A 12,490-nucleotide genomic window follows, 5' to 3' on the forward strand; every position below is an offset into this window, starting at 1 on the left:
GAAGGGAGGAAGGGAGGGTGGAAGGAAGGGAGGAAGGAAGGAAGGGAGGGGAGAGAGTGGAAGGAAGGGAGGGAGGGTAGAAGGAAGGCAGGGAGGGAGGGTGGAAGGGAGGGAGGGAGGGTAGGAAGGAAGGCAGGAGGGAGGGTGGAAGGAAGGGAGGAGGAAGGGATGAAGAGAGGGTGGAAGAAAGGAAGGGAGGGAGGGAGAGAGGGTGGAAGAAAGGAAGGGAGGGAGGGTGGAAGGAAGGGAGGGAGGGAGGGTGGAAGAAAGGAAGGGAGGGAGGGTGGAAGGAAGGAAGGGAGGAAGGGAGGGAGGAGAGAGGGTGGAAGAAAGGAAGGGAGGGAGGAAGGAAGGGAGGGTGGAAGGGAAGGAGGGAGGGAGGAAGGGAGGGATGGGAGGAACAATAAATGGGGGAGGGAGAAGTGGAAAGAACACACTTTAAATGCCTTCTGCGAGCTGGCTGACGGGGCAGTGGGGGCTTTAGGAGCCACACAATATATGTGAAAGAGCCACATGTGGTTCCCGAGCCACAGTTTGGCCACCCCTGAGCTAATCCTTGCCATTTGCTGTGCCTGGGATCAGCTGAGGCTTAGACAAAAGGCCGGTGGCCTCCGAAATGATTGACATCAGAGAAGAGATTCTGTTCTTGGAGCCACTGGGAAGCCGCTGCGTCACCCGAAGCAGCGTCGCTTGTCCCCGAGAGACCTTTCCTCTCTTCTGAACAATAGCGAGCCTCCCTTTGGTGCTTTGTGAACCACTGGGGAGGTCGGCCTGGGTGAAACCTCCGCCTTGTTTGCTCCCGAGGCCTTGTGTTTTGTTTGGCTTCTGAACCTCTCATCCTACAGAGATTATTTCCTGTCCCTGTGAACAAGGATTTCCAGGGGAAATTAAACAGAAGTCCAGTGGCACCTGGCAGACAAAACCCGCATCCCGGCAGAAACGTTTGTGAATTGAGGCTCACCCTATAGGGCTGCCACTCCCCAGGTGAGGGCAGGGGATCCCCAGTTTGGAGGCCTTCCCCCCGCTTCAGGGTCATCGGAGAGCAGGGAGGGGGGAAGGAAATGTCTGTTGGGCACTTCATTATTCCCTATGGAGACTGATTCCGTAGGGTATAATGAAGAATCGATCCATGGTATCTGAAGCTCTGGGGAGGCCTGTTTTTTGAGGTAGAGGCACCAAATGTACAGCATGGCATCCAGTGCCTCTCCCCAAAATACCCTCCAAGTTTCAAAAGGATTGGACTAGGGCAGGGGTGGCCAAGGGTAGCTCTCCAGATGTTTTTGCCTACAACTCCCACCACCCCCAGCCACTGGCCATGCTGGCTGGGGCTGATTGATGGGAGTTGTAGGCAAAAAACATCTGGAGAGCTACCGTTGGCCACCCCTGGACTAGGGGGTCTCTATGAGTCCCAAAAGAAGGCACCCCTATCCTTCATTATTTCCGATGGAGGGAAAGCATTTAAAAGGTGTATCGTCCCTTTAAATGATATAGCCAGAACTCCCTTTGGTGTTCAATGATGCCCATCACACCCTTGCTTCTGGCTCCGCCCCAATGTCTTCTGGCTCCACCCTCATTGTCTCCTGGCTCCACCCCCATTGTCTCCTGGCCCCACCCCCATTGTCTCCTGGCTCCGCCCCAATGTCTCCTGGCTCCGCCCCCAATGTCTCCTGGCTCCACCCCCAATGTCTCCTGAATCCACCCCTAAAGTCCCCAGATATTTCTCGAATTGGACTTGGCAACCTTACCCCATCTCTTCAGTTCAGGATTGCCAGCATCAACTTGGGAAATATCTGGGGATGCTTATTTAGCAGAGTGCTGCTTTATTATGTTTGATTAGTTGACCTGAAAGCATAGTCCATTGCCCTCCACGACCCTGACTCCTAATTTCGATTGGCTGTTCATTTAGAACCAGCCAATCAGGGACACGAGGCATTTCTTCCCCGGAATGCAAATGAAGGCTCCTGGAGAGACCAATAGGGTGGAGTGCTGCCCACGTAAGGGGGCGTGTTTAACTCAGGCCAAATGGATATAAGGAGTGAGGGGTGGCCTGTTGGTGTTCAGTTCTGCTCTTATCCGATAAACGTTCTTGCTTACCTCATGCTTGCTGAACTCACCAGGCCTCGGATTCAGCAGGAGCTCACAGGAGCACAGCTTCTGAACCTTTCTGAGGGTTCCCCTCCCTCCTCCCCACCTACCTTGCCCATTGAATAGGAGGTGCAGCTGCATAACAATCCCCGGATTAGGAGAGCAGGCAGCCAGCCAGCCACCAAGGGCTTTGCCACGCCCCCAACAGCCCTCATTAACCCCTGGGGAAGCCCATGTCACCCTTTCTCATGTGATTTGGGGCGGTGGGTGGTTTGCTGGCCTTTTGACTGGGGGGGGGGCGGCCAAGGAGAGCCCCAGGTGGGCGAGGCCTGCTTGGGCTGGCTGGATCTCTAGCCAGCCCAAGCAGGCCTCACTCACCCAAGGCTCTCCTTTCTTGCATCAGGCTGCTTTTGGTTGGAGGGGGCATATGCTAATGAGCTCCACCACCTATTTTTCTAGGAAATGACCCACGGAACTCACTATATAATTCAGAGATACTCCAGTTAAATTCCACCGATGTCCATGAGTGGAAACCTCCAGTGATGCTCACCTGAATAGGCCAACCTAGCGAAATCTCAGAAGCTTAGCTGGGTTGGCCCTGTTAGGGTTGCCAATCCCCAGTTGGCGACGGGGGATCCCCTGGTTTGGAACTCTTGATGTGATGGTATCACTTTACTCTGCTCTGGTAAGTCCTCACCTGGAGTCTTGTGTTTGGTTTTGGGCACCACATTTTAAGGAGACAGACAAGCTGGAACAGGTCCAGAGGAGGGCAACAAAGATGCTGAGGGGTCTGGAGACCAAGTCCTTTGAGGAAAGGTTGAAGGAGCTGGGCCTGTTTAGCCTGGAGAGGAGGCGGCTGAGAGGTGACAGGATCACCATCTTCAAGTCCACCGATGTTTAGCCTGGAGAGGAGGCGGCTGAGAGGTGATAGGATCACCATCTTCAAGTACTTCAAGTCCACCGATGTTTAGCCTGGAGAGGAGGCGGCTGAGAGGTGATAGGATCACCATCTTCAAGTACTTCAAGTCCACCGATGTCCATGAGTGGAAACCACCAGTGATGCTCACCTGAACAGGCCAGCCTAGTTGAAGGGCTGTCATACAGAGGATGGTGCGGAATTGTTTTCTGTGACCCCAGAAGGTCGGACCAGAACCAACGGGTTGAAATTAAATCAGAAGAGCTTCTGGTTCAACATTAGGAAGAACTTCCTGACCGTTAGAGGGATTCCTCAGTGGAACAGGCTTCCTCGGGAGGTGGTGGGCTCTCCTTCCTTGGAGGTTTTCAAACAGAGGCTAGGTGGCCCTCTGACAGCAATGAAGATCCTGTGAATTTAAGGGGAGGTGTTTGGGAGTTTCCTGCATTGTGCAGGGGGTTGGACTAGATGACCCTAGAGGTCCCTTCCAACTCTATGATTCTTCCCCCCCCCCCCCCCCCCTGACTTCAGAGCTCTCAGAAAGCAGGGGGGAAGCATCTTCTCTCCTATGTTCCTGCCCAAGAAGTGAGATCACAGAGAGAGCACGGCCAGTGCGTGGGAGTAAACCAGGCGCCCCTCTCCCCACGCATGGCTTGTGTGCTCCTTGGAGCCTTCCTTCCCCAATGGAAAGCAGACTCCACGGAGTGCAGACGCTGCCCAGCCAGTTTTGCATTCCCTGGGTCTGTTACAGACCCGGGAAACGCAAACACAGACGGTGCCTGCGCAGTGCACTCTTTAGAGCCTGGCAGAGATAAATTAACCAATTGTGAAAGCTGAAGAAGAGCCAATTACAGTGTCCAAAAATTGGCTCCTGTTGAAGTTGTATAGAACTTCCTATTTTTTGAACTTTCAGAGAGGTTTTTTTTTGTGTGGGGGGGAGGGGACTGCTCTATGAATCTCTGATCATCCAGTTTCTGAACACAGCTGGGTTCAGAGGCAGGCTGACCTGACCTCCCCAGATCTCAAAAGCCAAGCAGGGGCGGGACAGTGGCTCAGTCGTAGAGCATCTGCTTGGTAAGCAGGAGGTCCCAGGTTCAATCCCCGGCATCTCCAACTAAAAAGGGTCCAGGCAAATAGGCGTGAAAAACCTCAGCTTGAGACCCTGGAGAGCCGCTGCCAGTCTGAGTAGACAAGACTGACTTTGACGAACCCAGGCTTTGATTCAGTAGAAGGCCACTTCATATGTTCATGGTGAGGGATGGTGGCTCAGTGGTAGAGCATCTGCTTGGTAAGCAGAAGGTCCCCGGTTCAATCCCCGGCATCTCCAACTGAAAAAGGGTCCAGGCAAGGAGGCATGTTCCTGGGTGTTTGCTTTCAAAACATTCATTTCAGGTGGCTGCCAAGTAAGCCATAAGATGTACATACGAACTTAAGAGAAGCCAGGCCAATGGCCCATCCAGTCCAACACTCTGAGTCACATAAGAATATAAGAGAAACCGTGCTGGATCAGGCCAGTGGCCCATCCAGTCCAACACTCTGTGTCACATAAGAACATAAGAGAAGCCGTGCTGGATCAGGCCAATGGCCCATCCAGTCCAACACTCTGTGTCACATAAGAACATAAGAGAAGCCGTGCTGGATCAGGCCAGTGGCCCATCCAGTCCAACACTCTGTGTCACATAAGAACATAAGGGAAGCCGTGCTGGATCAGGCCAGTGGCCCATCCAGTCCAACACTCTGAGTCACAGAATAACATAAGAGAAGCCATGTTGTATCAGGCCAATGGCCCATCCAGTCCAACACTCTGTGTCTCATAAGAACATCAGAGAAGCCGTGCTGGATCAGGCCAGTGGCCCATCCAGTCCAACACTCTGTCACATAAGAACATAAGAGAAGCCGTGCTGGATCAGGCCAGTGGCCCATCCAGTCCAACACTCTGTGTCACATAAGAACATAAGAGAAGCTGTGCTGGATCAGGCCAATGGCCCATCCAGTCCAACACTGTGTCACACAGTGGTCAAAAAACCCAGGTGTCATCAGCAGGTCCACCAGTGGGGCCAGGAGACTAGAAGCCCTCCCACCGTTGCCCCTCCAACACCAAGAATACAGGGCATCACTGCCCCAGACAGAGAGTTCCATCTATACCTTGTGGCTAAGAGCCACTGATGGACCTCTATTCCAGATGTTTATCCAATCCCCTCTTGAAGCTGTCTATGCTTCCACCTCCTGTAGCAGTGAATGTACACCTGTTAGGATAACCACAGCCTCTGATTTGTGATACGTGCTTGTACTCTAATAGCCTGTTTAGATGGAAATGATTTGATCATGTGACTTCAACGTCCAGTCAGCAGGCACAAATCCCTTCCATCCCTTCCCACATCTCTCCTCCGTTAACCAAGGAAACACATTTTGGAGTCCATTGTAAGAGAAAACAACTGTCCTTTTTCCTTTTCTTTCTTTTTTTTTTAAAAAAAGATTTTTAATATCTGACATTAGCTTTTTCACATTCTCCACATCCCGACAGTATTGTGAAAACTCACACAGCCGTTCACAGTCCGTACAAAATTGAGAAAATAAAAATTCGTGCTGAAGAAGAGATCTCGACTGAGCTTAGCTGCGCGCTTTCTCTCCAGTGACCTCAGAGTTCAAATACCGCAAGCTTAAGGCTGTCTAAATGCAGAATTTGTATGCTTTGCCCATACACCGGCTTATTAATTCCTTACAAGCAAGCTAATATTCAGGCTTAGCCTTAACTTTTTTTTTTGGTTAAATGCCATTCTTCTCACTGTTGATTGATGAGATCGCATACAGTTACAGTCACTCGTTCGCCGGACAGAAGTTTTAGAAATCGAGAGCTGAATTAATATGGATATTCCCTTTTGCCTTCCAGCAGCAACCGGGGAGGTGCGGCCTCCGTGTTTGGAATCAGGCTGAATGCAAAAGCTCGAGAAGGGCCCCGACTGCTCCAAAGTAACCCTGTTTAAAAAAAGAGAAACATGGAATGTATTTGATTCTGTGTCCTGCATGGATTTGCCACACTCTATGGCAGGGGTCCCCAACCCCCGGTCCGTGGCCTGTTAGCAACCGGGCCGTGAGTTGTATAATTATTTCATTGCATATTACACTGTAATAAGAAGACGACGACGTTGGATTTATATCCTGCCCTCCGCTCCGAATCTCAGAGTGGCTCACAATCTCCTTTAGCTTCCTCCCCCACAACAGACGCCCTGTGAGGTGGGTGGGGCTGAGAGAGTTCTGAGAGAAGCTGCCCATTCAAGGACAGCTCTGCGAGAGCTGTGGCTGGCCCAAGGCCGTTCCAGCAGCTGCGAGTGGAGAAGTGCGGGAATCAAACCCATTTCTCCCAGAGAAGAGCCAGCACACTTGACCACCGCGCCAAAATAAAGTGTGCAATTGTATAATCCCAAAAACATCACTCTCCCCCCCTCTCCAGTCCGTGGAAAAGTTGTCTTCCACAAAATCAGTCCTTGGAGCCATAAAGGCTGGGGGCCACTGCTCTACGGCAGTAAGAAGAAGAAGAAGATATTGGATTTATATCCCGCCCTCCACTCCGAAGAGTCTCAGAGTGGCCCACAATCTCCTTTACCTCCCCCCCCCACAACAGACACCCTGTGAGGTAGATGGAGATATTGGATTTATATCCCACCCTCCACTCCGAAGAGTCTCAGAGCGGCTCACAATCTCCTTTACCTTCCTCCCCCACAACAGACACCCTGTGACGTGGGTGGGGCTGGAGAGGGCTCTCACAGCAGCTGCCCTTTCAAGGACAACCTCTGCCAGAGCTATGGCTGACCCAAGGCCATTCCAGCAGCTGCAAGCGGAGGAGTGGGGAATCAAACCCGGTTCTCCCAGATAAGAGTCCGCGCACTTAACCACTACACCAAACTGGCTTCCCATTGGTTCCTGTCCCCCCCCCCCCCTCCACCAGGCCCGTAGCCAGAAAATTCCAGCTGGGGGGGGGGGCCAAGGAAAAATGTTTTGGGTGGAGGGGCCTCCCCCTCTGGTGGCCCTCACTCCCTCCACTGCCACTTTTCTGGTGGCCCCATGAGGCACCTCCCCCTCCCTCCCAACTCACCAATGCGGCAAACCAGTAAAGAGTGGGCTCCTGGGACTCTTCCAAGGTGCCCCCCCCGCCCCGCTGATCATTCTAGTTGCCCTTCTCTGGACTTTCTCCAATGCTATAATATCCTTTTTGAGGTGCGGTGACCAGAATTGTACACAGTACTCCAAATGAGACCGCACCATCGATTTAGACAGGGGCATTATGCTACCCGCATATCCCCCAAAGCTAACTGGTGAGAGCAAAGCGTGTCTATTCGGCATCAGAGACTCCACCTCGTGTTCCAAGAAGAGAGCCTTCAGCTGGCCCTTGGACCAATAGTCTAAAGCGTAGGCCAGAAACTTCATAGAGATCGTGTTGATGCGCAGGAAGTTGCCCACGAAAACCACTCGGTTGATGTTCTGCAAAAACGAAAAAAAGCAGATTAGAATATTTTAAAAATCACCTTCAGAGGAACCAAGAGGTTCAAAAATAGTGTAGCTTAATAAGGCTGTTAGAGACAGTCTTACTTGTGAACCGGTCCCTCTGTGCTGCTCTAGATCTCTGTGACGGCTGCAAGCGACCCATAAATGTATTAATTAAAATATTTCTAGCCTACTTTTCCTCGTGGTTCAAAGCGCCTTACAATAGTAGTAAAAACATCCCAGCTAACACCAAACTCCCAATCCCTCCCCACCCGCCCCAAAGACACCTGCCATTTAAATCTCCTCGAAAGTCCTTGCAAACAGGCAGGCCCTGTAGCACCTCCTGAAGGTATCCAAGAAGGCATCCCCTCTTTAACTCCTTCAGGGAGCCTGTTCCAGAGCTGGAGCCACGATGGGAAAGGCCCTGTCTTTGGTCGATGCCGGACGGGTCACCCTAAAGGGTGGGAGCCAATAGAGGGCTGCATGACGACGGTAGTTTGTGCAAAGGACTATATGGAAGGAGGCAGCTCTTCAAAGACAGTTGCAAAAAGAGGACAGTATTGCAGAATTATGCTTCATTCAAATGCTGGCAGGAAAGTCGCTTTGGAACCTGCTGAATTCTTCATTCCTCAAGTGGCACCTACACTCTGCTTGTAGCTGATATAACTTGGGATTTGCATGGTCTAATACGTTGGTTTGGTTTTTCTAGAGCAGGGGTGTCAAACATGTGGGCCGAATCAGGCCCCCGAGCAACTGGCTGTCATCTGCTTCCTTCTCCCTCTCTCGTTTCCTTCTGCATCACAGCTTGCTTTGCCAGACTTGCTCAATCGCACAGGAACTACAGAGCAAAGCCTCTATTTGCTCCATTGGCTGAGACCCCTCCCTTGGGGAGGAAGGGGGGAGAGCGCGCTTTGCCAGGCTCTCTCAATTGCACAGCAGAGCTACTGAGCCAAGCCTCTCTTTCTTCTACTGGCTGAGGCTCCTCCCCCTCCAGGTCCCCTGGGGAAGAAAGGAAAGAGTCAGACCTTCCTTTGCCCAGTTCGCTGGATCCCATGGGAGCAATACAAAGAAAGCACCTTTAAGAACGAGTGCTAATGTTTAATGTGTTTGTGTCCTTTATAAAGTTTATCTCTCTGCTACCTAATCTTAAATCGGTACACACATGGCCCGGCTCAACAAGGTCTCATTTATGTCAGATCTGGCCCTCATAACAAATGACTTCGACACCCCTCGTCTAGAGACTGTAGTAAAGATAAAGGTAAAGGAAGTCCCCTGTGCAAGCACCAGTCGTTTCCGACTCTGGGGTGACGTTGCTTTCACGTTTTCACGGCAGACTTTTTACAGGGTGCTTTGCCACTGCCTTCCCCAGTCATCTACGCTTCCCCCCCCCCACCAGCAAGCTGGGTACTCCTATGACCGTCCTCGGAAGGATGGAAGGCTGAGTCAACCTGGAGCCGGCTACCTGAACCCAGCTTCCGTCGGGGATCAAACTCAGGTCGTGAGCAGAGCTTAGTGCTGCAGTACTGCAGCTTGACCACTCTGCGCCATGGGGCTCTTATTGTAGTGCTTTGTGCTTATTTGTCTGTGTGCATAATTCAGGTGAGCTACAAAAAAAAAAAAAAAAGGGAACTATCAGTTCAAACGGCGGCTTCCATGCAGGTGGCTATGCCTCCTCTGACTGCCAGCTTTACTTCTTGCTTTCCCATGGCTCAGCTTCCCCCGATGCTCCTCTTCTCGTCCGCTAAGCAAGCCTGGTGGCTTTCCACAGCAGGGAAGGCGTTCACCCTGGCCCCGTCCGGATCAGGAACCGTTCCAGTCCGTAAGACTGTCCCCGCAGCGACAAACCGAGCAGGCCTCGGCGCCCTCATAGCCCTGTACAATGCTGCTTGACTTGCTCGCAACAAGGCAGCACTGTAAAGAAGCTGAGGGCACCGAGTTCAAGAAGCGCCCCTGTGAAGGTCCAGGGCAGACGGAGTGAAGGGCTGTCGTCGGGCAGGCCCCTTCTTGGTGGGCTCATCGCTCTCCTTCTCTGCTTTTAGGATCGGTGAGGTTCCATTCGCCGCTTTCAGCAGCCCAGGGGTGAAATTCCAGCAGGGGCTCCTTCGCATATTAGGCCACACACCCTGATGCAGCCAATCCTCCTGGAGCTTCCAGTAGGCCCTGTACAAAGAGCCCTGTAAGGAATTCTAGCAGGACCTCCTTTGCATATTAGGCCACACACCCCTGATGTAGCCAATCCTCCTGGAGCTTACAGCAGGCCCTGTACGAAGAGCCCTGTAAGGAATTCTAGCAGGACCTCCTTTGCCTAATAGGCCACACCCCCCTGATGCAGCCAATCCTCCTGGAGCTTCCAGTAGGCCCTGTACGAAGAGCCCTGTAAGGAATTCTAGCAGGACCTCCTTTGCCTATTAGGCCACACACCCCTGATGGAGCCAATCCTCCTGGAGCTTTCAGCAGGCCCTGTACGAAGAGCCCTGTAAGGAATTCTAGCAGGACTTCCTTTGCATATTAGGCCACACCCCCTGATGTAACCAATCCTGGAGCTTACAGCAGGCCCTGTACGAAGAGCCCTGTAAGGAATTCTAGGACCTCCTTTGCATATTAGGCCACACACCCCTGATGTAGCCAATCCTGGAGCTTACAGCAGGCCCTGTACGAAGAGCCCTGTAAGGAATTCTAGGAGGACCTCCTTTGCATATCAGGCCACACACCCCTGAGGTAGCCAATCCTCCTGGAGCTTACAGCAGGCCCTGTATGAAGAGCCCTGTAAGGAATTCTAGCAGGACCTCCTTTGCATATTAGGCCACACCCCCTGATGTAACCAATCCTCCTGGAGCTTACAGCAGGCCCTGTACGAAGAGCCCTGTAAGGAATTCTAGCAGGACCTCCTTTGCATATCAGGCCACACACCCCTGAGGTAGCCAATCCTCCTGGAGCTTACAGCAGGCCCTGTATGAAGAGCCCTGTAAGGAATTCTAGCAGGACCTCCTTTGCATATCAGGCCACACACCCCTGAGGTAGCCAATCCTCCTGGAGCTTACAGCAGGCCCTGTACGAAGAGCCCTGTAAGGAATTCTAGCAGGACCTCCTTTGCACATTAGGCCACACACCCTGATGTAGCCAATCCTCCTGGAGCTTACAACAGGCCCTGTTTGAAGAGCCCTGTAAGGAATTCTAGCAGGACCTCCTTTGCATATTAGGCCACACACCCCTGATGTAGCCAATCCTCCTGGAGCTTACAGCAGGCCCTGTACGAAGAGCCGTGTAAGGAATTCTAGCAGGACCTCCTTTGCATATTAGGCCACACCCCCTGATGTAGCCAATCCTCCTGGAGCTTACAGCAGGCCCTGTACGAAGAGCCCTGTAAGGAATTCTAGCAGGACCTCCTTTGCATATTAGGCCACACCCCCTGATGTAGCCAATCCTCCTGGAGCTTACAGCAGGCCCTGTACGAAGAGCCCTGTAAGGAATTCTAGCAGGACCTCCTTTGCATATTAGGCCACACCCCCTGATGTAGCCAATCCTCCTGGAGCTTACAGCAGGCCCTGTGCGAAGAGCCCTGTAAGGAATTCTAGCAGGACCTCCTTTGCATATTAGGCCACACACCCCTAATGTAGCCAATCCTCCTGGAGCTTATAGCAGGCCCTGTGCGAAGAGCCCTGTAAGGAATTCTAGCAGGACCTCCTTTGCATATTAGGCCACACACCCCTGATGTAGCCAATCCTCCTGGAGCTTTCAGCAGCCCCTGTACTAAGAGCCCTGTAAGGAATTCTAGCAGGACCTCCTTTGCATATTAGGCCACACACCCCTGATGTAGCCAATCCTCCTGGAGCTTTCAGCAGGCCCTGTACTAAGAGCCCTGTAAGGAATTCTAGCAGGACCTCCTTTGCATATTAGGCCACACACCCCTGATGTAGCCAATCCTCCTGGAGCTTACAGCAGGCCCTGTACTAAGAGCCCTGTAAGGAATTCTAGCAGGACCTCCTTTGCATATTAGGCCACACACCCCTGATGTAGCCAATCCTCCTGGAGCTCACAGTAGGCCCTGTACTAAGAGCCCTGTAAGGAATTCTAGCAGGACCTCCTTTGCATATTAGGCCACACACCCCTGATGTAGCCAGTCCTCCTGAAGCATACAAGGCTTTTTTGTAAGCTCTTGGGAGGATTGGCTACATCACAGGGGTGCGGCCTAATATGCAAAGGAGCACCTGCTGGAATCCCACCCCTGCAACAGCCTTTTCTTCTTCCAAGCTCCCTTTGAAAAGCCGTTCTCTCTCAGCGGTGGAAACTTCCACCAAGTTGTGGCCGACTTGTGGCAAAACCTATGGGGATTTTCAAGGCATGAGACTTCCAGAGGTGATTTGCCATTCTGTGTGACGATCCTCGACTTCCTGAGTGGTCCCCAATCCAAGTACTAGCCAGGACAGACCCTACTTTGTTTCCCGAGATTCTGATGAGATTCTGGTGAGATCAAGCTGGCCTGTGCCATCCAAGCCAGGGCAACTAGAATGATTAAAGGGTTGGGACGCTTTCCCTATGAAGAAAGGCTAAAACACTTGGGGCTCTTTAGCTTGGAGAAATGTTGACTGAGGGGTGACATGACAGACGTTTATAAGATTACGCATGGGATAGAGAAGGTGGAGAAAGAAATACTTTTCTTCCTTTCTCACAAGACAAGAACTCGTGGGCAATCAATGAAATTGCTGAGCAGTCGGGTTGGAACGGATCAAAGGAAGTACTTCTTCACTCGGAGGGTGATTAATACGTGGAATTCACTGCCACAGGAGGTAGTGGTGGCTACAAGCACAGACAGCTTCAAGAGGGGATTGGATAAACATCTGGAGCAGAGGTCCATCAGTGGCTGTTAGCCACAGAGTATTGTTGAAACTCTGTATGGGGCAAGTGATGCTCTGTATTCTTGCTGCTTAGGGGGGGGCACAGTGGGAGGACTTCTAGTGTCCTGGCCCCACTGATGGACCTCCTGATGGCAACTGGGGTTTTAGGTATAGA

The 12,490-nt window shown here is 52.0% G+C and overlaps 1 protein-coding gene across 2 annotated transcripts in view; it reads right to left on the reverse strand.

Annotated features, from left to right (window-relative positions):
- Positions 1-5,439: 5,439 nt before the first annotated feature.
- The window catches only part of PANK2 (pantothenate kinase 2), a 32,837-nt gene continuing 25,786 nt past the window's right edge, over positions 5,440-12,490 (reverse strand). For both annotated transcript variants that reach the window (XM_060247191.1, XM_060247190.1), the window contains 2 exons: positions 7,352-7,477; positions 5,440-5,974 (listed from right to left, as the gene is read on the reverse strand). In XM_060247191.1, coding sequence (XP_060103174.1) covers positions 5,924-5,974; positions 7,352-7,477 — 177 coding nt within the window. In that variant the 3' untranslated portion in view covers positions 5,440-5,923. The remainder of the gene's footprint in view (positions 5,975-7,351; positions 7,478-12,490) is intronic.

The sequence above is a fragment of the Heteronotia binoei genome, chromosome 9, assembly GCF_032191835.1.
Source record: "Heteronotia binoei isolate CCM8104 ecotype False Entrance Well chromosome 9, APGP_CSIRO_Hbin_v1, whole genome shotgun sequence".
Taxonomy (NCBI): domain Eukaryota; kingdom Metazoa; phylum Chordata; class Lepidosauria; order Squamata; family Gekkonidae; genus Heteronotia; species Heteronotia binoei.